Source organism: Drosophila erecta, unplaced genomic scaffold (assembly GCF_003286155.1).
Source record: "Drosophila erecta strain 14021-0224.00,06,07 unplaced genomic scaffold, DereRS2 tig00000055-arrow-pilon, whole genome shotgun sequence".
NCBI classification, from domain to species: domain Eukaryota; kingdom Metazoa; phylum Arthropoda; class Insecta; order Diptera; family Drosophilidae; genus Drosophila; species Drosophila erecta.
Genome location: NW_020825200.1, coordinates 15,164,523 through 15,189,592, shown reverse-complemented (window position 1 = coordinate 15,189,592; position 25,070 = coordinate 15,164,523). Strand labels below are relative to the sequence as shown.

Here is a 25,070-nt window from a genome sequence, read left to right as displayed (position 1 = left end):
ATCAGCCTCATTTGGCAGCCTCTGTAGATACCGACATTTTTGTTGTTCCCGTTCCCGTTGATGGAGTTTTTTGGAGTAGTCCTTCCTAGACATCAGATTTGCCATTTCCTGTTGGTTTATCTGGTCTGGCATCTGGTCGCACATCTCCATCCCGACGCATCTTTTCAGCCAGCGGCGGCCTGCAACTGATTTTCAATTTCCATTGTTCGGCATCTTCGCCTGCAGGCGCAAAGTCAAAATTTCGGCCGAACAATGCCAAATGCCAAAATGCATCCCCATGCCCCGGGCAGCTGATCCGAGGCAGCTGCTCACCGCATAATGGCGCAAGCCAGGTGAGGTTCCTACCTCCAAATTCCAGCTCAGCCCCGCATGAATGACACACGCACGCAATCCGGAGTGACGCCTCCTCCTTTCCCCAAAAAGAGTTGATAAGATAATCGAACCCAGTCATACCGAGTAGTCATACTCGTACGGTCACTTGGAAAAATACAACTGACGTTTAAAAATTGAATTTTATAAGATAGGTAATCATTTAGTATGAAAACTGCAATATTAAAGTGTGCTCCCCCTTGTTTAATTAGTTTAAATATTTATCTAATTCCCTTAGATTTTGTTTTCCGCGCTGAAGATCTTTGCAGATAAGTTGCCCGTGTTTGTGCCAGTTTTCACACCCAATTGTGGGCGAGTTCTTTTACCTTTCTACCTGTCACTTTTGGAACAGGTAATCGGAATTCTGCTGGGCTGGGACTTTCCCAACTTGTTGTAGGGCCTCTGTAAATAATTAATTTCGCTGTTTATTATGGAGTTGCTTATTCTGTGCCGTATCCTGTCGAGTTATCCTTGGCCTGCTTTCTGCACCTCGACATTCCTCATTGTTGTTTATACATTTTTATTTCCTTTTCGCTGCTTGTTCCTGCTCCTTTGAGATTTATGACACCATCAAAGTGCAGTTGTCCGTTGGCAGTGGAAAACATTCTGAAATATTTTGCAACATGTTTCGTGTTGTACCCACCACCATCACCACCACCGCCGCCACTCATCATCAGCACCACCAACCACCCGATCCACCCCTCGTGCCTCGTTTTTGAGGTCCTGCCAGAGGATTGCAGTGCATTTGTTCCGTTTAATGTGGCAGCATTCCATTGTTTTTCCTCCACCAACCCTGGGGCAACGTTCTTTGGATAGATGTGTGTCGAATCCATTGGAAACCGCCCAGAGTGCAGGCTGTAGTTCTTGGCGGATCCCAACAATGATGGCTTTAAGTAGGTTATTCAATACATGATTAGGGGAGGTGAAAGCGTTCACAATGGTGCCGTTGCGAGGAAAGTGTGAAATTCATTTGTAGGACGGTGAAATGCGCGTTTTGATTAAGCCAGCATTGAATTTGGCCAAATTCTGTTTTTCCTTTAAGTCGAGCAACATTACTTCTTTCTACACGAATTTATGCCCGCTAATTTGGGTTTATTTTTGTGAGCATACACACAAATTCCTTTTAGAAGGAAGAGCCAAGCGGGAATACTTCCTGAACGCCCCCACTTTCACGTCAGGCCGTTCAGTTAATTACAGTCCAATTACACGAACTTTATGTGTAGATACATTTGGACTTCTGACGCTGGCAGCAGGCAGCAGGCTTCTGGCTGCCTGTCTTCCTCTCGCAATATAATTAAGCGGAAAAATGAATTACATAATTAATAAACAACATTCAACGCCGGGCTAATTAACAGACCACCGTGTCTTCGGGGGAGGCTGAAGAAATTAAAGCTGGCTGGAAAGAAAGCTCAGTCACATGAGAATAGCACAATCCCAAAAATGCCAGGATAATGTGTGTTGCGCAAAAGCCAAGTTAATTGCATAAGGCAAAAAAGGAATGGCAATAAAATGAAATGAAATGAAATGAAATGGTGGCAGCCAGTCAAAAACAATGAAAATGCTGAAAAACAGGAGAGCGGCTCATGTACTTTTCCTAATTCATATAAAATTGCCCTTTGCCGTTTGCCCTTTTTGCGCAACTCTGCATTTATTTTGTCACGATTAAATTTCAACAGTTGTTTGTACACTAAATAATAACAAACTCTGCAAAGGAAAAGCCACCCTGTAAATGGGCTATAATTTTTACCTGGCTATCCACCCAAACTGTAATGTTGCTCCAAAAAATAGAAAGGAATGTCTTTTCCCCAGTGCATAATTTTCGGGCATTTTTCAACATTTGCTTGGGTGTGTCCCATTCCCCAAAGGGGGTAACTGGACTGAGAACAGGGAGTTTTCCACACGATTTTCCGGAGCTGAGTGGGTCGAAGAGCTAAGCTGAGTGGCAGTAAATGCTGAGCGGACCTGCAGACATATGCATGCATGGAGTCACGTGTCCAGCTCCATCTACACCCGTTTAATGACCAAAAGTCCTCAGCAGTTTGTCGTGGGGATATGAGCCATAGGTATTCCCCGGGGTCTTACATTGGGACAACTTGTCCTCGGCCCATCAACATGGCTTTAATTGGCACCCATTCGTCGTTTACTTTGCGATGAACAGATAAAGCTTTGGGTAATTGATATTTTCAGATCTTGATAAGCCTTTGCAGGAGGGTTGTTCAGCCGGTTTACATCTTTTCTGTTTGCTGGCTATTGTTTTCAAAGGGCATCTGAATATGTGACCTTTGTTTTCATGGCTTAAAACGTTAAGCTAAATGTTACCATTAACTTATGGCAATGTCATGAGCGGAAGTATATACTTATGGCACATATGAAATATTTTTTAAGAAAATCTTTAGGTTCTTGACTGGGACCTAACACTTTTCAAGAGCAAATGGCTTTTAAGGTCTATTGTCTGCCGCCTAATTAAAACCACAAAGCCAATAAGCGAAAGCCCGTGCAAATAAGGCAATTGCCTTTGTTGTTCCTTGCTAATCCGAGACCACAAGCCAATCGCATAAATATGTGTTTATTCATATACTTACCCCTACACATGATTTCCATTAACGTGGCGCGCTTTACTTCACTTTCATGTGGAAATTTCGCGGGGAAACTCCTGCCGCTTCCCACTTTCCGTGAAAATGCCCGCTGTGAAAGCCTCTAATTATTTCCACCATAAATGTCAAACCTGATGGCTGGGTGGGCCTTGGGTGGCTGTGGTAGGTGGTGGGCGGTGGGTGGTGAGTGGGCGTGACCCCACCCACTGGGTGCTGCTGTTGTTGTTGTGCTGATTTTCGACGGTCAGGATCGCTTATCTGAAAATTCCTTTTCGCGAGCCTTTTCAACGCTAAATGCGAAATTACAAAAGTTGGATAAAATAATTCCCCCCTCTCGCTGTAATTTATGCGCATTTTGCATGTCCCAGCGCAATTGTCAAGGTTTTTTGTAAATGTTTCTGTTTTTTTTTGTTATTGCGTTTTTTGTTTTTTTTTTGCGTTATAATTACTTTTGTTTATTCACCCGACGACCCCGCGACTCGACGAACATAGAACAACTTTGACCGCAAAACTTTTTCGGTTTGGCCACCAAGGAAGCCGGCTGGCCATGAAAATTGCGTTAAAAATTATTGGATTTTGTGGCTCAGTTTTTGGCGTCAGCATAATTCTGAGGGCATGACCACTGAGTATCCCCTATCCCTCATCATTTCGTATGAAGGGCCCACCCATTATTGATTTAATTTAATTAGTTTCCATTCGCCGCTGACCAATTCACTGATTTCCGAATTTTGTTTGCCCGTCTGCGTTTTAGTTTTTAAAGTTTCAGTTTCTGTTCTGTTGTGATTGCAGTGTTTGCGTTGAGAGATGTGGGTTTGGTGACCCCGCTTGGTGACCCGGCCCAAAAAGTTATTAAAATTTTATGGCCATCACATCGAATTTTCCCATTCTCGGGAGTCATTTTTATTGCTTTTTGCCGCTACTTACTGTCTGTGGGTTTTTTGGCCTGCTTCTGAATGCATTTTCGTGTTCTAGGTTTTATTTGAAGAGAGTGCAAGAAAGACAATAAAATACTTGAAATTGACGTAAATTGAATTTTATTTGTTTTTTTAGGAAAGCATTGTTTGTTTATTTGGGAAATTTGGCTTAACCCTGCGAGTGTTTCGCAGATCTTGCAGCAGTTTTAAATTTAAAAGTATTTTTATTGCCAAACCAAACTATGCAAATATTTAGAAATAAATAACTTCCACAATGAACAACAAAGTGGCAACATATTGCTCACTAGACAATCTATAAATAAGCTAAATGCAACAAAACCTGATATTGCACTTAATTTATGTAAATTCCATTTGTGCACGCCAATAAAGAGCGCATTTTTGCACTGGTTAATTGCAGAAAGTGTGTGTTTTTGTATTTATTTAAGCGCTAATTTAAATGGTAAATAAATAAATAATGTCGCCGGCAAGTGCGGTCCACTGTTGCTTTATTTAAATAAATAAATTATCGCCTGGTTGAAAATAGTTCTGTGCCATTGCGGTTGGCAACTAGAGTATATGTATATAGATATAGTGAGATATTATTCATGATTTGTCAGCATTAGCGAGATAAATAAAGCACTAATTTTGGCAACAAATAGTTGAAACACCTGTGCTTGCTTTCAGTACCCCTTTTATTTATGGATTTTGATAGAAATCACAGCTGCATCTAAAACGTCATTTAAAATACATAAGCTGAAGTAGAAATTCTTTCAACATTATTATTATAAAGTATCAGTTCAAGGTCGAATACAATTTAAATGCTTAAATATTCAAGTACAGCCCTATCTGCAGGCAATTAGCCATCGCATCGCAATTCAAGTACTTTGAATGGGTTTGTCTTTCCTATCTGCCAGGTATACATATTTGCCGATAAGGCCGTAGCCTCAAGTCATCTGGGCTGATATTTACCTTCGAGCTTCGGTTCATGTCAATGCCTTCCAGAACATATTGACAAATGTGTGTTTGATTTACCGATTCCTGAGGTGCGACTCATTTGGTGATTGATTTGCTGGATTGGCTGGCAGTCGGACCAAGGAGAATCAATTTGTCGCAGCAGAGGCTTAAAAACAAATTAGAGCGTTAGCCAAGAAAACAGCACTAGGTTAATTGGGGAAAATTGTGTTTTTAATTTAACGCACTGCTACTGGCGTTCAATTAACAAGTGTAGAAGGGATTTGTGTCTGAGGCAATAAATAAAAATCGGGGAGTGCGCTTTAAACAAATTTACAATCGATTTAACAATAATATTATCCAAGCGTTCGTACGGATTTTGCCCATATGCAAATTAATGGCAATGAAATTCAAACAGTTTACAGCCGCCGTTTGGTGGAAAAATCGAAATTGGAAATTGTTTTTAATTATGCGTAAAAAAGTAAAACGTAAATCAATGCAACATTTTCGCACAGCGATTTTTGTTGTTCCTTGGAGTGTCAAAACGGAAGTTTTAATTTACATGCATATGCAAATTTTCCAACTAAATGAACTGTGCGACAAACAAAGAATTTCAGCACGCAACCAAAAACTTAATGAAAATCCAATGTGGAAATTAAATAAAGTTCTTTGTTTGCGAATGCATTAAATGGCTGAATTCGTATTAAATTTGTGGTTGGGCGGCGCTTTTATGACTGTTAAACGTTTTACGCTCGCACTTAATGGGCTCGTAAAAAATATTCCCGCTGCTCATTTTTTGTCCGCCTCTTATTTTTTAATTAGCCGCCGCATAAAAAGTCACCCCGCAGAATCAGCCAGCATGCCACATGTGGCACGAGCGACATGAGCAGCAGTTGTAAGGTGTCGTTAAAAACTACAATGTGCACACCCCACTGCACATACACATATATGTATATATCCCTATCCCTATATCACTATATCCCTATACATGGCATCCCCATCCGAGTGGCGCGGTTTTTTACGAGTCCTGCACAGCGCCAACTGTCAACGGGCTTGTTGACGTTTTAAATTTCTCCGCTGGCTGCGTGTGTGGCACGTGAATGTGGGCCAATGGAGCGGGAATGGAGTGGGCAGATGGCTATCGGCCGGCCAGCTCCGCTCCTCCGCCTGGTCGTGCTAATGGCGTAGTTAGGCGAGGAATTACAGGGGATTTGCTGAGGAGAGCCATTTTCGAGCATTCTTAAAGGGAATGCAGGGTATCTGTGGCCGTGATTTACGAAGCTGTATATTTAAGTATAACATGTTGAGAAAACATGAACTTTATAAGCGTAGCACTGCTATCAAAACGTTTTAAATTTAATTTTATTAGTATTAATGAATTTTATTAGCCTGTGCTAAAGGGAATTTCGGAAGCATAGATTGCGGTCAGTTCCTTGATAAGCATGCCGTAAATCAAACCATATCAATAAGCAGTATTCCAATTTAAGTCTTGCCCCTTAGAGCATTTTTCATTTCAATAATAAACCCAATAAAATGCAATTATTTTAATCGCCGCTCCTTCTCCGACAAATTTAATGTCTGATCATAAAAGTGCGTTACTGCCAAATCAGAGCGTAAAACGGGCGACTTGATGCACCACATCGAGTCCACATAATCGAGTATGCATATCTGGGAATCTCAATATTTAGTAGCTTCGGTGGGTGCTGTCACCTGGAAGTCGAGCTCGTTAGGGATCAGCTACTTGGGCATTCAGCGCCGCACGAGGGTGCAATTACATGCTGCACGTATGCAAGCCATAAAATATGTGGAAGTGAGGGGAGTGGGTGACTGGAGGCACCCCATCCCCTATCGACCCACTCGCTGACAGAGTGACAGATGTTTATCAACATCGAAGTTTATTGCATTTCACAAGAATCACACTATAAAACTGATAAAGCGACGAGCGGGCCAAGGAGTGGATCGAAAAGGTGGGGGAACTGAAATCAAAGCACATAACTGGAATCGATAACGAATAACGTTTGGTTTTATGGGCCACATTGAAATTATTAAGGTCTGCTCCCAATTATCATGTATCGCAGATAACTTAATGGTTTTCCATTTTGTTTTTATCGTGGGAGCGCATGGCTCAATCGAGTTTTGAAACGCAAGAGGAATGTTTTGTAGATGTTTTCCAGTTCCTTGGGCATTGAAGCATCACCTTGGTTACTCCCTGTCCAATTGCCAATCAATTAGAGTGGAATGATGGCTTTAAGGCTACATCTGTCACGGAAGATAACAAAGTTATTTGTCCAGACTCATGAGCTGCATGAAAAGTCAGTAGTAAAAAAGGTAGCTAAAGAAACAGAGGTCTTAACTTTCCTTCCTATGGCATACTACATTTTATAGGTATAAAACAACACTTCTTGAAAACTGTTAAATTTAAACTGTGGATACCACTCAATTACATAAGTGCAATAAATCTCCATCACCCAGCCAAGATCCCATTTCCATTGCACTGGGAGCGCACTGTACGGGGCATGGGCATGGTCATGAGCATGGGGCATGCTACGCCCGACAAAGTGACAACTTCATGAACTATTCAAAGTGCCTCGCCTGCTTGCCACTGACTCTGCTCCTGCTGCTGCTTCTGTTGCTGCCCAGGTGGGCTCCCCAGTGAGCACCTGCAACGGCTGCGCTCGTATCCTGGTCTTTGGCGTGTCCTGTGGTCAGGGCGCGTGAGGGCCCCTCCTCCGGCTGCTTTATTGTTGGCCCACTCGGAGTTGGAGTGTCTAGTGGTGGATTCCCTATCTCTGCGGATTGCGGCTTGTCAGCTGTCAGCGTTTGGCCGCTGTCCACTGGCAGTGGACTTTGGTTGGAGCTGAGTTAAGCCCGCTTTTGGTCAGGATAACTCCACTCCATTAGCATGTTTCATTTGTGCCGAAAGGCAGGCGGCATTAATAATTCAATGCTGCTGATTTGAAATGCAATAACAATTTGATTTATTTACAGATAGTAGAGTGGTAGTAACTCTGTGGGGCGTTGACTTGAGTTGATTACCACATGGCTAAGTAAGGGGCTGCTCAAGTTGTAATTTATTGTGATTACTATCGGATGGAATAAAATCTTTAATTAATTTAGTGTCGTCTATCTAGTCTGGCATCTTATCTGATAGGCTTAACAAAAGTTTCGATGGCTTTAAGTATTATATTCTTGGGTTTTGCTAAAACTTAACAACTAATATCTTTTTTCTGCTCTTTTTTCAGGTACGTAAATCTGGCTTCCTGTCACCACGTCCACTTTGATTTTTCAGGCGCAAGTAAGTCCCTATTTGCCAGAATCAAAGCATTCGAGTGTCATTGTAATCAGATTTTCAACACGTGGCCAAGGACTTAAAAAAGCCTGTTAATCTCAACAAAAAGAGCCGCAGAATAATTTTTATTAATTAAATTTCTGTGGCTTACCTCGGCCCTCATCATCCGCGCTCTTGGCCGCTGGAAAGCCGCTTAAAATCACAATTTTTGTAAAGTTTTCGCAGCGGCCTTTGAACTGAAATTATGACCCCGGGCGTAAGGCTGTCAACAAGTGCACCCTGGATTTTTCTCCCATTTTCCTCCCCATTTCCCGGCTGTCTGGCGCTTGTCGAAATTTTTTAATCAATACACAACCTGAGGGCATTGTTGATAAGCATTTTGACGTGCCCCTACAGCAGATATGAATTTATATCATTCCGTTCGCCAGCGGCATTTTGTGATGGAATCAGTTATTCTGAATATTCAATAGGGGGAGAAAAGCTCACACTAGTGACGAAAACAGGCGATATACGTTTAATATGCGCACAAATAACATTTCAGATGTAGACACCATTTGAATGCACATATTAAAGTAGCAACATTTTTTGTTGGTCCTTCAAGTCTCATCGGTTTTTAAGCCCAACTTGTACAAATTTAACCTTTCACACAACTCCAATATAATGAAGCAATTGGTTGGGGTTGACTTTTTGAGCGAAAAAAGCAAACACGGAAAACCTTTTTGGCGAACACCTGCCCAAATGACCCCAAATACCTTTCCCCTTTTAACCTCGCCCACCACACAAACAATTTTTAATTTGTTGACTCTTCGTGCGGACCTTTGACAAACATTTATTTTAATTTGTTTGGCCCGACTAACGAAATAATTTAGATAAATGCGAACACCCTTTGAGAAGACCAAACTTTCCACGAACACGAGATCTAATTAAGCGAATCCATTGCTTGGATCCCTTGGAAAAATTCTCAAGCCTGTCCACCAGAATTGATTACTTGACCCGTTTTCGTCTTCACGTTTGCCCGAGAATTGCCCAGCGCGTTTTAGCAGTTTTTCACAATTTTATCAGGCTATTTTCAGGCCCATTTTGCCATTCACTCGCTTTTCTTGGGGGAATTCGCCTTTTCTCTTCGCCTTTATTTTGTGTAATGTGCCAAAATGTAGTAACATTTTTTATTTATGTCAACCGCTTTGCACATTCAGCTAGCAAAAAAGGTCAATGCGGATCTGGGCTTTCTGAACTTTCCCTTATTAGATTATTTCCCATTTTTTCATCTGGCCTTTTGCTCGTTTGCCGGAGATAAAGGCACACAAAGTGACCAGAATAATGTTGCAGATTTCAAGTTCCTCCGCAGTAGGGCAGAAATAAAAAAAGTAGTTAAGGACAAGTGTTATTTTATTGATTGGAGTAAGGAAAAATTAATCGAATACTTTGAGAGATATGTGTGGGTATTTCATGACTGGAAGCTAATTTATTTTTGTAAACTTTAAAGCATTTTTAGGAAACTTTAATTAGGCAAGAAGTTTCCATTTGGGTAGCACTTCTCATTTACTTTCTGCTGACGCGATCAAGTTTTCTCAGCCACAGAAACACACAATTAGCCGCAGAAGAAATTGCATTTGACGATTTGTGGATGGAAAATGCAAATAGATGCGCATAATAAGCGACCCGTGCAATTCAATTAAAAACTGCTGACCCACCCAAATCGGCAGGAAGTCAAAGTGGCAAAGGGATAAGACAAAGGAGAGTCCTGCCTCCTGCGAGTGGGAGTGCGTGCTGATGAGATGACTGGCATTAGACATTAGACGCAGGACACGGGGCTGGCAGGAAACGCTGTCTTCGAGTGCTCGGCAATTCGTATCTAATTATAATAAAAAGGCCGGGCTGGGTGAAAATGGCAAATGGCAAGGAGCGTAACAACAAATGGGTCTCGAGATGATTAGGCTGCGATAGCTGGCAGAAGCTCCAATGCCACAAGGACGACACAAATTACACAAATGGCATGCTGATTAGGACGGAGGAGAACGTCGAAGATATCGACGCACAGGAGGCGACTTTCTTTGTCCTGATTGTGCCATTTTAATTAAAGCTCGGAATGTTGGCAGCGGAAAAGAAGCGAAAAGAAGTTCTCGACATGTTGATGTTTATGATTGCAGAATCCAGGATATACAAGTATTCTGCCTTGTCCTGCTGCCACTTTTAATTCAATTACGCTCTCCGTGTTATCAAACAGAATGGAAGCGCTAGAAATTAATGAGCGCTAAATTAGTGAAGATTATGCCATTAGGGGTTGGCTTCCCCCACCGACTCCACCCATTCCTGCCCAGCTTGAATGTCCTTTTCCCTGCAGCTTTATCGAGCTGCCGAGCTGCCGAGCTCATCAAGTCTCAGCGTTGTCTGATGATTTTTATTGTTTGCCTGACCTAATTTTCCTTTTCTTTGCATTGACCATTTCTGTTGGCCTATCTCTAATGTCTGAATTGCCCACAGAAGAGCAAAGAAAGGCATTCCAGAGTGCTCCCATCTGGCCATTCCCCCACACCCGACTTCCCCTCCAGGCAAACACACACAAAAATGTTTATGAACAAAAAGCTTTGGCATCCCTTTGTGGCTGTCTCTTTTCGGCCGGATGTATGGCTGGCTATCAAAATTTAATATGAACAATAGCCAAGAACTAAAATATCCTGGCTCGTACACGTATTTCGAGACAGGCTCTTGTGCGTCGAGGAAAGTGCCTGTATCCTGCGTAAATATTTTTAATTTAATGCATTTTTGAAGCTGACGCATAGGTGAAATTGAAATTGAGTATTGTGGAATATGTGGCGAAGGGAAAAACATTGCTAAAATACACAAAAAGGAATGAAAAACTATTTCCAATAAAGAATAGCTTAGACCGATATGAGATTTCTCACGAATTATGGTACAATATTGCCTAGATACTGTAGTAAGTAGTTGGCTTAAAACCCACATCTTTGTGTTGAATTTCTAGGAATCCATGAACGCTGCAATTCCCAGCTTCCCTGAGCCCATTTATCAAACTCACAACCCGCTCAAAACTCAGATTGCTTCGCTAGCAACTTTACATATGAAGTTCATTGACAAAGTTCGTGTTTTGATCTCTCCAAGGGGGCCTGCATTTCCTGGCTACAGCCAACCCTCCGGCAAAAACAATGACAGCAGCCAAACCCTTAACCCATTGTTCTCATCCAAAGTCGCATTTAACATTTTAACCTTTCATTTTCGAAACAATTGCGTCTGCTTATAAAAAATAGATGCGAAACGAAACGAAACGAGGCGAAATACCAAGAGAGATGGCCGAGTTGGAGGGAGACTGCGGCTCGGAACGGGTTGAGATGATGTGGAATGGTTCTTCGTAGGAGGAGACGGGCTCTGTGGTAAATGGCGGCAGGACGGAGCTCCATTCGGGGCTCCTGGATGGGTCCTGGCAGCCAGGACTCGACTCGCTCACTCAAATTAAAATGTATAAAACAGAAGTAGACTGATTCGAGCTGCGGCATGCAAATGGAATTAGGACTGGGAGGCGGGTGTTTGGCATGCCGTGCATATTCCCAAAAGCAATAACGATGGCAGTCGTGAAGGAAGAAAAGAGCTCGACTCATTTGCACCGCGGAAAATATTGCAGGAAATTTTGAGGTTCATTTTAAGGGTGTAATCTAATACAGCTTAGATCAACTTTGTTTTCAATGCGATGCATTTACTGGAAAGCTTAACTTCAGCAAATTCTTTTGTTTCTTTTGTTAAATTACTACGAAACTTCTCACAGTGCAGCAATGTTTGACTTTGCTCCACATCAACCTTTGACTGGCGATTCCCATTCCCATTCCCCGACTTCGAGTGGGTTATGCATGCCATAGCTCTGTGGCTAACATTTCAATGCATTTCATTCCGCTGCAGATGTGCAAATTTGATTCCGAGTCGCAGTTGATGCGCAGCTGTTGTCTTTGGCTCGAGCTCGCACTTATTACTCATACGCCCCGTGTGTTGACATATTTCCAGGTGGATGCCGGGTCCTTGCTATGCCTTTGTAGGCATCTCGCACAGGCATACCTGGGCAGGATTACAGCCATCCTCTCTGGCTCACCCCACATACACACACACATATAACGTTGTAACTTTGTGTATCGTTTGCTGTTTTCATTTGCGCTTTGGCAGAAAAACTTTGCATACTTTGTGGCGTCTCGTGCAGCTTGCGGAATGTTCATCTGTGCTACAAATAATTGTGCGGGTGTGTGTGCGACTGTCCCTGTGGAGGGGGGAAGTGTGCCTGTGTGGAGCTGACAAGTGCAATAATATCATAACGACAACACGTTCGTGCCCTTCTCCTCGGCTGTTGTTTTTCTGCATTGTTTGTTTTTTGAGCTGTTTTTTCGCCCCGGGCTGTTTGGTCTCGCAAGTTCACAAAACCCACAAGTGCAGAAATCCCCAGCTGCCCCACTCCCGCCCAAGTGCTTATCCTTCTGCTAGGACATATGCGTTATGTGATTAGGGATTGCAATGTTTCGACCAAGAAGGGCCCCAAATTAGGCATGGAACACAGTTTGTGCATTAGAAGAGCATCTCAATATTAAAAGTAAGTAAAATAGGTACCTTAAACTTTTTAGCTAGGCTTCGGGAAATGGACTTTAATTGAGACTGAATTTTTGATGCAGCCGCTGGCAAAGGCTACAAAGTATTCCATCATCGCAAGAGTAATTGATTTAAAGTTTCAACTAAAAAGTAAACCAGTTAGTTGCCCGGTGAACGAAGACATGGTGTTTTAATTGAATTTACTCCTGTCACAGTAAACTTGAATATCATCATTGTCGTTCCCTGCAACTGAAACCGAAGCTCAGGCGGCAAATGTTGGCGAGTCACCTTGCGACATGGTAAATTGCAGATGTGCCACGCCCCAACCGCCTATTTTAAGCGCTTTTAAATTTATTTACTTGCTGTTGCTGGTTTCTGTTGCTGGTTTTCCCTCCAATGCAAAGGCAAAAAGTGCAGACCCAGACGACACATAAATTGCCGGCATACGTGTGTGATGACAGGCGAACGAATGGATGAATGAATGGCCGGGCGGACGGCTGGCGGGGAAGCGGTACGGACGGACAGACGGACGGACTGACGGACGGACTGACGGACGGACTGACGGGCGGACGGACGGAATGCAAACATGCATACAAACGGCTGTGTAACGGTGCCATATCCACCAATACCAGAGCACAGACGTTGACAAATTGATTGCATTCTTTTATTTTCTATGCCGACGACATCAGTGCACCATGCACCACATGGCGTATGCGTTATACGTTCTCCCCTTGCCACAACTTTTGCTTGGGCTCCTTTTAATATGGTTAGATGCAGTTGATTGAGTTTTAAGTGCCGTTCTATGACAACGTTTGTCGTTGCCTTCAATTAAGATGCAAAAAACAAGACACTTTGAAATGTTTGCCAGGCAAAATGAAGTTAAGACACTGCCTGTCAGGCAAGGGATAATTTTTATTGGAAACTAATTCATTTACTTACTATAACCCAGTAGATGTATATTTTGATAGCAATATTAATGGACTTAAGGACTGCTAACTAATAAATACCATTAAACTCGAATTTCCAGTCCTCCAATCTGAGCTCATTTTTAGAAACGCCTCCTTATGTTTTTGACAAGCTGCCAGACGCAAAAAGAGATCCCTCGAAATCAAACACCCCCCAATTTATATTTAATACATCATTAATAATTTATAAATGAGTGAACATCACGGAGTGTGGAAAATGGAAACTCAAGGACTTCTTTCAGTTGAATTCACAATTGAGAACTCTTGGCGTGGGCTGAGGAAAAATCCGCTAAACTGTATGATTAATTCATTCTTTATTTATGACATTTACAGATGGTGTGTAAAAATAGAAGGCGAATTTCCGATGAATGAATACAAGCTCCTTGTAGGTGTAGGGCTTCCAAGGCGAATAGCCCTTGGATCCTCTGTCAAAAGAGAAAGAAAAAGCGTAATTTTCTCGGCCTTGCACGCATCATCTGTCGTGGCGAGGGGCAACCCCACCACCAAGCACCACCCACCACCCACCGCCCCTCGTTAATGCTATGCAAGCAGAAGGACCATCCAGTCGCCTCCCCCCGAAAAGCACGCCCACATAAATATGCATAGAAAATGCCTAAAAGTTAATTACCGTCAACATTCTGAGTGGCGGCCGTGCGGGAGGAGGGGGAGGTGAAGGTGGGGGAGAGGGGCGTGTTCCATGGGCGTTGATTTTAATTTATGGCAGACAAACTTTTCTCCCCACCCATAAACATCTATGTGGCATCTATGCGGCATCTATGTGTGAGTTGGTAATTTAATATTCATGACCGTGTTAAAATCAATGCAAAAGACGGAGGCCTAGCAGTTGGTGCTGCTGGTCCGCGTCCGTAGCAATCTAATTAGCAATATTTTATATTAACGACCTGGCTGCTAATTTTAATTGAAATTCTATGCTTCCTTCTATCTTCATTTTTTTGCTCACCCTTTCGGTTATAGATCTCGGCTTACCCTTTTCCATCCAACTCAAGCCCTGCGGAGACTGCCAATAATTACCCTCATCAAAATTTGTGTACTCCACTTTTAAAGAGCAAAATATTGTGCTGCTTGTGCGGGTGATTCAACTTTTTAGGGCCCTCATGGAACATATAAGGGATTCTCGTGTTAAGTGGAGGGATTGGTGGGGGAGCAAGTGTACATAGGGTACGATACAAAACAGGGGAAACAAGGCGAATTTTTGGTAATAGTGCAATACCTTTTAGGGTGATGGGTATGCAATAGTCGAGGCACCCGCAACGGCAATAGGGTTCTTTGGTGTCTGCTCTTTTGGTTGTCTTAATTCCTCCATTCAAATATTATTCTGTCTTTCAACCCACACACACTCGCAAATTACCATTACGCCGTTTGACATTTGCATTTCAAATGATTCTGCTTGTTGACTTTAATTAGCTGAGATTTGTTGCTGCTCCGGCACCCCGCCTCATTTTCTCGCCCACATGCTAATAGCTTTTCCCCAGACCCTGAGAAAACCGAAAAGAGGAGCCCTTCCAGGTTCCTTTACCAGTAATTGAACCAAAGGACTAAGCTCTGTTATTTACCTCCCATTTGCATAGTTGCGAATTCACCCGAAACGAGAAAATTGTGCTCTTTCCCCTTTGGCGTTTTCCGTTTTGGCCATGGAAAGTCTCATTACCAGAGCAACAACCACAACGAATCGATTTCCTGGGCGAATTTCCCAGCACACCGCTTTTCCCGGGGCGCGCTCATACAGGTGGAAAATGCGCAAAAATTCATTGTGCAGAAAAAGTTTCCTTTAAAGAATACACCAAAACAAAAAAAAACAAACAACTGGCGGATGGGTGGACCTCACCTGCCATCGGCTGTTGCTTTTTGCTCTTTGCTGGCGTGTTCGGTGGAAAAGTGTATTAAAAACGCAGGGAAATGCCGTCTTCGTTTTCCCAGCTGTGCTCAGCTGCTTGGAAACAAACAAGGGGTGTTTGTGGGTCTGGGCTCCAAGCTCCCCATTTTCCTGCAAATAGCCGGGGGACTTGCCCGCTCTCCAAACTCTGCGGTCTGCCGCTCGGTAATAAAATTCTCTAAAATTAAGCATAAAATATTTAAATTCAAACTGTGTTAGCCAGCAACATTTTCGGCTGGCTTTAATGTACGGCCAGACTTATGTGAACTTCGGCGATTCTATTTAAATTTGCATTTTATTGCAATTTGTTTGATATTTGCCATTGCTCAGCGCTAGCACATAAACTCTTGTTTTATTTTATGTTATTTTATGCATTTGGCTTTTATTACCCATTTTTCCAGCCATGGCCGCTCCTTCGGCCTTCCTTCGAAGGTACGCAGAGCATATCTCTGGGCTTTTTTGTTCCGGCTCACCAAATGATAATTTATGCAAATGTCTGTAGTCCCGTGGAAGACAAAAAATCGCTGAGGGTTGCAACAAAAAGCCTCCCGAATTCGAGGAGCGGATCCATTTTCCATTTCCATTCTAGTTTGCTTTGTGCTGACATGCTTTTGTCATTTATTTTGTTTATCTCCTTTGCACTGTGCTTTTCCCATGTAACAAATTATTATTATGTTTCGGGCATTTTTAGCTGATCCAAGCGGTTCGCCGAGCCCAGTAAATCACAAAAAATCGGGGGTTTTGTTCCCGGCCCTTTTCGGGGTTTTCTTTTCTGCATTTGAGTAATGAGCTGCTTATCGAGAGGCCAAAAGGTAAATCTCGGCTCTTTCTTGCAAGTTAATGATATGGCAGCCTCTCCATTTGCAAAAGGTTAATGCCGAGCTCATGTTTTTCATAAAAATGATGTCCCGAATATTTCTATTTCGTTTGCAGCCATAATTTCAGTGTAAAATTTGATATCGCATGTATCCTTTCGCTCCATTACATCGAAGTCTTTTTTGTGTAGTACTAAAGGGGTATTTTCACTTTTGCTCAGCATACTCCTACATACCAGCATCAATCGATGGCACTTTGCCAAATTCCTGCATTAGTTTCGTTTACTTTTCAATTGCTTTGGCATTTCCCTGGTTCTCGGTTGCCATGGGTGATGTTTCAACTGCACTAAGTAGCCAATTGACAACTACAAATTGAACATTTATTTTCCAGCTGCAGCTCAATGTGCAAGTGGCCCAAGGGAAACAGGGGCTAAATGTTTTACATACCCATGTAGTGGGTCTCAAAGGACTCAAGTGGTCGGTCATCTGTTAGACAAAGTGAGCAACTAACTGCTGGGAGTCTGAGTAGTTGTTTGAGCAGCTAAAATAATAGAATTTTCCCCTAAATTTGGCCAAAGACGCCTCACTGAAGCAAATAGTAGAGCCAGAAGCTGCTCCAGCTCCAGCTCCATATGCAAATGTCTAAGACATGGGTGGATGGTTACCACAGTCATCCTCTTCGTCATCGTCATCGTCATCCTTCTTGAAGTTTCCTCTATCAAACGAAGGATACACAGCCCGATCCCATTTGTTTATTTGTTTACTTTTTGCCATTTGCCTGCATGCGAGTTTCCCTCCACTTCCTCGTATTTTGGTTGTCGTCATTATTTGTTGGCTTTTTTTTCCTGTTCAGCCATGAATATTTTCATATTTTCATGTGACCACTTTTGGGTTCCTCTGACTGCGACTGCGACTGCTCACTCCTGTGTCTCCTGCGTTATCCTGGCAATTGTGAGCAAAACTTTCGGCTGCTGCCTTTCCTTCCTCGGAGGTCGCATGTGTAGGACCAAGTTATTTAATAGGCTTCTGCGACTCGGAGGACGAGCAGCTCAGCACAGTGGGAAAGTTCGTTAAAAAACCACACTTTCTTTCCACTTTGCCTAGTAAACTTAACTTTACGAATGATTCTTCTTTCAGTTTGTTATATTTAGAAACAGATGCAGTTCCGTACAGCTCCATCTATTACTTTTGTTCCCTCCTTTAAATGCACTACATTTTTTCTGTTCCACTGTCCAATAATATGCTCCTTGGTATCCCTGCCTCTGCTGATATATTCCATCTCACCCTCGCTGTTTGTTTTGTCTGTCTGTCTGGAGTCCTCCGCCTTTTGGAGTCGTCTACATGTGTCTGCCCCTGTCGCTATCCTTGCAACCCCTTGGTGCCCCAAACCACAACCGCTTTCCTTTCTGCTTCCGTTTGTTTGCACAGTGGCTGCTGTTTGGTAATGCGTTCAGATTATTAAACATATTTTCTGATGCCTGACAAATGGCAGGACAAGCGGTGGCAAAACTTTTGACGTGGGAAACAGAGTTGCGTAGTCTGATGCTTACGTTGGAGTTTGTGCAATTAAAAGAAACGCTAGTTACTTTAAGTGATCAATAAAAAGCAGGAACAGTAAGTAGGTCAGACCATTAAAATTGCCACGCCAGGCGAAACAGAAACACACACTCTGGTTACACCCCAAAAGAGATTTATGTGTGTTTCTTCGGAAGGAGGAGGAAGGAACACTGTATCCTATATGGTATCCTGCTCCTTGTTTAATCGTTAAAGGAATTCATGGTTTGTTTCTGGTTTTTCCCTCCTCCGGCAGTTCGAGTTTTCCTTTGCGTTGACACACCAAGAAGGGGAGCCCCCACCCCGTACACACTATACTTGGATCGGAAACACACGAACTTGCAACTCGACCATAGAGGAAGCCACCTGGCGTCGACAAGCGAACACACTTTGGTTAACTCGACTCCCCTGGGACTCTCGCTTTCAGAAGTTGCTGCTAAATGCTTTCTGATTGTTATTTTTCGTGTTTTCCTCGGTTTTCCTCGCTTTCCTCCTGCGGCAACTGCGAAATTACAATTATTACACGGACCCAAGCTCAAGTTTTCCACTTCTTGCAGTTCGCTTCTGCCTCGGCAGCTTTCCCTAAACTTTGCTTTTTGCCGCTCCAAATGCAAAATCTGGTAATGTAGGCGTGTTTAACACAAACTTAAGTTGTTCGTAATGACTTTGTAGCTAAATTCGGCGGAGATGGAGGCGGATGCAGTGGTGGGAGAATGTAGATTAGGGCGGTACAGGAACTTAAGTTGCCATTCTTAAAGCCCTCAGACGGAATTAATGAAAAAAGTTTGCAGTTCGAAAAGGACATCCAATGGAGGAGCACAAATTACTTGATGATGCGATAGGCCAAATATGCAATAAAGTGCTAAAAACGTTATTTATAAAATGAAGATATATATCTTCTAATAATGAGAATCTTTTCGATTCTATCGAGACATTGGGGGTAGCTTTGCTTTTCTCGTCGGTAGCGCAGAGACCAATAAATTGATTCAAATTTCCAAATTCAAATATAGTTAATACTCTTGGAACACACCCAACAAACAATAACCGAAATCATTAAAAGCCATGGAGGATGACCTCGAATTTCTTATCAACGCCCTGTCGGTACCAAACACTCCACTGACCGAGCCCTACGATGAGTTGCAGCTTCTTGAGATGCGTGAATCCTTCAAGACGCTGCAGAAGCTCCTGCGGCGCAGTTCCCTTCCCGTGGAGGCGAGTCTGCGTTCCATGCCGAGATCGAAAGCTGGAGGACAAATAGATGCATTCCCATCCATGCTGGCTCTTGTGGACAAGGATTCCGAGAGGGCCAGCGATCAGGTGTGGAACTCGGCGGACAGCGGAGCCCGCTCGTCGCCCATCATTTCGGAGTGCGGCCTGCGGGATTGGGGAAAGGAGAATCCTTCCGCCGATATTGGAGACAGGGCACTGGTGCCCTACGAGGAACTGTGCAATGAGCGTAGCAGCTCGGATACCACAATCACCAGCCGGAGCTTCGCCTCGTCGGGAATCTCGATTAGCATACCTGTTCATTTGGTATGGAACAACAAAGACTTTAATCAGCAGAGCACGGACAGTGAAACCACAATAAGAGCGGACGGCTGCAGATACAGGGTTAAAAATTAAGCCACGGTCTACCATAGTAGTTTTCAAAATTGGAGTAAGAGGATTGATGTTTCACGCATATTTAATGCATGCTAAATAAATGGTGAATAAAATTCAAATGATTTTAGTCTCCTCGCATGCGTCTCATAATTATTATAAATATTTCAAAAATCCATCCAAGCTTTCCGCTTAGTGAAACCACTTCCGCAAAGCCTCAACTAGTGAAGCGTTTGTCTATGCGATTCTCAAAAATTTAACTAAGGAGTGGATAGCAGATCACGGATCCACGTCATCAAATTATAAGCGCCTCTCTATGCGATTCTCAAAAATTTAAGTAAGGAGTGAATAGCAGACCACGGATCCACGTCATCAAATTAGAAGCGCCTCTCTATGCGATTCTCAAAAATTTAAGTAAGGAGTGGTTAGCAGATCACGGATCCACGTCATCAAATTAGAAGCGCCTCTCTATGCGATTCTCAAAAATTTAAGTAAGGAGTGGATAGCAGACCACGGATCCACGTCATCAAAACAGTAGCGCCTCTCTATGCGATTCTCAAAAATTTAAGTAAGGAGTGGATAGCAGATCACGGATCCGCGTCATCAATTTAAAAGTGCCTTTCTATGCGATTCTCAACAAGTGCAGCTAAGCAGTGGATAGCAGATCACGGATCCACGTCATCAAATTAGAAGCGCCTCTCTATGCGATTCTCAACAAGTGCAGCTAAGCAGCGGATAGCAGATCAAGGATCCACGTCATCAAATTAGTACGCATGACCTGACCCAGACACAGTTTTAATGAGTGAGTATACCAACATGGGGCTTTGACCCCCTGCTTAACCCATGCCAACCAGGCCACTATGAATGGTAGCAATGGTACTTGTAAAAGTGATTAAAACGGAAATTTAATTGAAATGCGCACATTTGCGTAGGCATTTGCCCATTTCCGTTTGACTGGGGACGCAAACCACTCTCGGATGCTCAGATACCGGCATACAGAATGCCAAATGTTTGTCTACAATCAAATGGCCTGCGGTTATTTTGCATAGAAGTACTGGGCGATATATATTTTTGAATTCTGCGTTCCTGGATGTAATTTCAATATTTTCTGGTGTTTGCGTGCGTGCAGCAATTTCCTCGACAACCAAAAAATCTAATTTCATTTCGTCTGAAATTTGCTCTCTGTCCATTTCCACTGCCGATTTCATTTGTATTGAAATGTTCGCCTGGGACTGGTTTGTACAGGTGATGGCTTCAAGCAATTTGCTTTCGCTTTTCCTGCCTTTGATTTTTCCATATTGCCGTCACCTAGAGAGTTCGTTTGTGTGTATTATGTAAGTGTTTCCCTGACTGCTCCTTTGGCGAAATTGAGGTCCACAGTTGGGGAACCTGTGCTAGTATATGGCCATTTATTGCTATGCATATTAAGCGGTGGTATGTAAGGCATGAAATTCCGGAATAGAAGTCGGCAAATGCAATAAAAATGTTGTATGCCAGCAATTAGTGTAATGGTCGATCTGAGGAAGGGATATACATATATGTTTTGAGGTAGGAGAGTACCTCACGGTTGCTGGTTCTGATTTTGTTTGGTGGCACTCTAAGGTTTCCAGAATGTTCATACATTTATATCGATTAGTACCGACCTGTATCTCAAAGCATTAAATAACCTTAAGGTTAAGTTCGCGCCTTTCTATGCGCTTCTCAATGTGTTTACTTGGCGCTGTTATCTAAGTCAACACTCGTTCAATTATTTTGCTCTTTTCAGGGACTTTTCCATTCAATTTTAAGACTATACATGTATTTTGCCTCTTATCCGTTTAGTCAGCTCTTCTCTTTCCATACTAGCAGTACTGCCTCGCTTTGGCCCACCACTTTTCTGCTGTTTGTTAGTCTGGCTCTTGTGGGGCGTGTAATTGCAAATCCAATTAATTTACGAACTAGTCACAGCAAATGTGCTACTAAGTAAGACATAAATAGCACAAGACTCCCTACTTCGCACTCGAATCGAGCAAATGTCTGCCTTGTGTGCCAGAATTTAAAGTGTTCGTGCTGGATTCAAGTGTGGATCTTCCATGGCTCTGGATAGATGGAGATGGAGAGGTTCGAGAGTTTGACGCCGTTTTTGGAAGTGCTTTCGTGTGCTCAGGTTGACAAATGCACAACAATTAAGGGAGTAGTTCCTGGGAATTTATGCTGGCGAAGATGATGGCCCCGGGCTGCCTTGGAAATTGAAAAGCGAGTCCGCCTCACTCCTTCGGATCATTTCGGGTAGGTGAACATCCATTTCGCTTTAATGCTTCCGTGGCGAGCATTAAAAAACCTGAGGAAGAGAAATTATGCTAATAAATCCATGCGACACGTGTCGTTGTACTCCCGTTTTAGTCCCTTTACCCAATGCTAATGGACATGCGCCACGAAATATGCATCGAGTATTTTTCAAAATGCCACATTGTTGCACTGCTCCGGATTATTATGAACTTCGGGGCACTCCTGCACGTGGTGTTTACACATCATTTACATAAAACGAGCAACAACTTTTTGCAATTTCTTAACGAACAGCGAGAGGAAAGCCCAAACGGCCCAACAAAGTTGTTAATTATACTTGACTGGACGACACAGCCCAGTCTTTTCTTTCTGTTTCGCTTCACAAAAAATACAAAAAAGGTGCTTTGCTCACTCAGCCTTTGATGGCTAAAAGGCGGGGCAGGGATTTGCCAGGACCTGCCCGCTTATGACGTGCTGGAAGAAACCATTAATCAAAGCTGGCGAGTCTAACACGGCAGTTTTACATATATTTTTCCTGCTCAATTCTTTTTTTCTACTTATCCGAAGCGGACCATTTTAACGACTCGAAATGGGAAGTTGTTCTTACCAATGTTGGGTTCTCTTGGGTCGCGTGCGTATCGCTTGGCAGGGAGTGCGACCGCGGCCCTGAATCGGTTGCCAGATTAAACAATTTGAGGGCTAGCGGAAAAAATGTGTATGGCCTAATTGTAGTAATTAATGAGTTTAGTTTACAGCTCCGATGAGCTATGAACCACCAAATTATGCAATGATTAATGTTACAGCCTAGCTTGTGCGAAAAGATAAGTGGTAGGAAGTAATTAATAAGACCCACTAACAATCTTCGCCAAACAGTGTACGCGGAAAACATATAAAACGTTGTACTCCCACATCCTTTGGCCTTTCTGTGCCGAGCTCCCTGCCGAAAAGGTGCAATCCGAAAATTTAATTACATGCCCCAGCGAATCGTACGTATAGCCAGTTGACGCCATCCATAGACATTGCCCAGTTGCAGATAAAGTACTGCAAACAAACAAGTATTTTTAATAAGTGGATGGTTGGAAGGGTTTCTGCCACACACGTGCGTAGTAGTCCCAGCAACCAGGCAACCTTTTCTCATCTTCTAGAATTCGCAATAAAACGTATGGCTGAGCAATTGTGCTGCGGACGAGTAATTTATAAATACGCGTCCTGTTCTAAACAGAAAATCCTTTATTTTCCAATGATGCCGCTGTTGAGCCAAACTAATTTCCCGGACAAACATGAAACGGCCCCGGTTGCATCCCCTTGGACAAACACACCCCTCGGAAAATGACGGAAAGCGGAAAGCGGAAAGGAGGGGATGCGAATTTCATTGGAAAGGTGTGTGTGTGTGTGTGTACGTAGATCGCTTTTAATGCCGCTTTCCGTCTGCGAGATTTTCGGTGGTGGGTGCTTTTCCCACTGACTTTTCCCAATGGCCAAAATCGCCTTTTTTCCACGTCGCTTAGTTAATTTCCACTGCACTGCGACTGCGTCTGCGAAGCGGTGCATTCAAAATTAAATCCTCGCCGGACTATTTGTCATTTTTGACAGTTGAAACTGCTTTGGGGGCGCAGTAGCTCGACTTTCGCGCAAAAATTACGGCTTATGGTGGGACATTCATTTTCCTCCTTCATCGCTCAACTTTATACTCCCTCAGCGCGGCAACTTCTGTCGTCAACGCGATCTGCTGTTGTTGCTTGTAATTAGAGCTATCAGAAAATATTGAATACGATCTGACCTGCGGATGATTAATGGGGCACGAGGGAGTCGGCGAATTCAGAAACAGTTGGTAAAGTCTATATTTTCTATATAGGTATTGTTTTTAAATAAATCTATGCCGTGAGCTACTTATATTAAACATTTTGCATAATTCACACCACGTTGCCACGACGGAGGCCACAACTTCGCCACAGATCATTGTCGAAAACTTTTCTCATTCACATACATCTCTTCTAATCCCCTTCAGTTATAAATATTTGCTTTTTAATCTGCTGCCATCACCGATTCAGCAGAAACAAAATACGCAATTCGCATTGTATTCCCAGAGGGCGGTTAGAGATTAAAATCAAATCATCTCGTAAATTGCCACAACTCTTTTGCCGCCCAGTCCATCCGGCAGACAAGTCCTGCACCAAGGATATTAACGCCTTAGTCCGCTTAATGTAGCCCCTTCCAGGACCTACCCCTTTCGCCCAGAATCTGGCAAAACATAAATCATAAAATATAATGGACCAGGCGCAGACATAAAAAGCGAAATTGAAAACGAAATTTGCATTCAGCGCACATGACGAAATTCGGCTTTAAGTACATAACAATCGAAAATTATGGTTTTATGGGCCGGGTGAAGGGTTCGACGGGTCCTTCCTTTCCGGGATTAAGGAGCTCGACTGAATCCTGGCAACAGTTGCGAATCGAATCGAACGGGAGCCGCAAATGCCATTCGTTTCCATTGTCAGTCTGTGAGTGGGGTGACTTCCCCCCATTAAAAAGTTTTGTCAAGTTAAATTACCAAAAATTGCAAATTGCTTGGATTAAACACGACGGCGAGCAGGGACAAGGACATGGCCACTTTCACTTCCTGCCGGCCATTGTGTGGCCAAAGGATTTCATACACTCAATATAATTAAGGATTCGAGCCTTCGGCCTCGACTCTCCGACTCCATCTCCCCCACCAGCTGCTCCTGGCCAGGAAACTTTGTGTCCTGGCAACAATTTTGGCCATTGTGTGGCCCTAGTTGTTGGCCAGAGAAGTTGTCGCCGGGCATTCTGAATTGTATGTTAAATTAAATTTTACCACAGAGACCAGTCTGGCCAAGTCATTGAGCCTGTGGAGTCGTCCTTCTCATCCTGTGGCCAGTGGCTGCTCCTGTGGTTGGATGGGATTGGTTGGTCGGCTTGTGGCATTAAGTTGTCAGTTTGTTGAGCTTGACAGATTTTTCATTCCCTGGATGAGGGGGAATTGGTGGTCGAAGTTTGTTTGCCCTGTGTGCTCCAGGTCATAGATAGGCATATGGAGTTAATAGTATGTTCCATGAAGTTCATTCTGCACAAGCGTTGTGTACCCCAGTTAAATTCTCTGTCTAATAATACAATTTTCCTTTCATTGCAGGTAATATTCCAACGATTTCATCCATTCAAGTCCCAAATTAAGTGCGTAAGTTGAAATGTCTCAAGTGGCACAACCCAACCACTGGCTGTTACTTACCTATAAATCAATAAAACAATGACAAGAGACCCT

At 43.1% G+C, this 25,070-nt stretch overlaps 2 protein-coding genes across 3 annotated transcripts in view; both read left to right on the top strand.

Moving 5' to 3' along the window:
- Positions 1–25,070, top strand: part of LOC6541525 (E3 ubiquitin-protein ligase TRIM9) — a 75,270-nt gene that overhangs the window by 3,087 nt on the left and 47,113 nt on the right. The gene's annotated exons all lie outside the window — the stretch shown is intronic.
- On the top strand, positions 18,873–19,655 carry LOC6541185. The gene has a single exon (XM_001969920.3). It carries the CDS (start codon positions 18,989–18,991, stop codon positions 19,547–19,549), a length of 561 nt encoding a protein of 186 aa, XP_001969956.2. The 5' UTR covers positions 18,873–18,988; the 3' UTR covers positions 19,550–19,655.

Bases quoted from the DNA above. Each gene is read 5' to 3' on its own strand.
- LOC6541185 (XM_001969920.3), top strand. From the start codon at position 18,989: ATGGAGGATGACCTCGAATTTCTTATCAACGCCCTGTCGGTACCAAAC.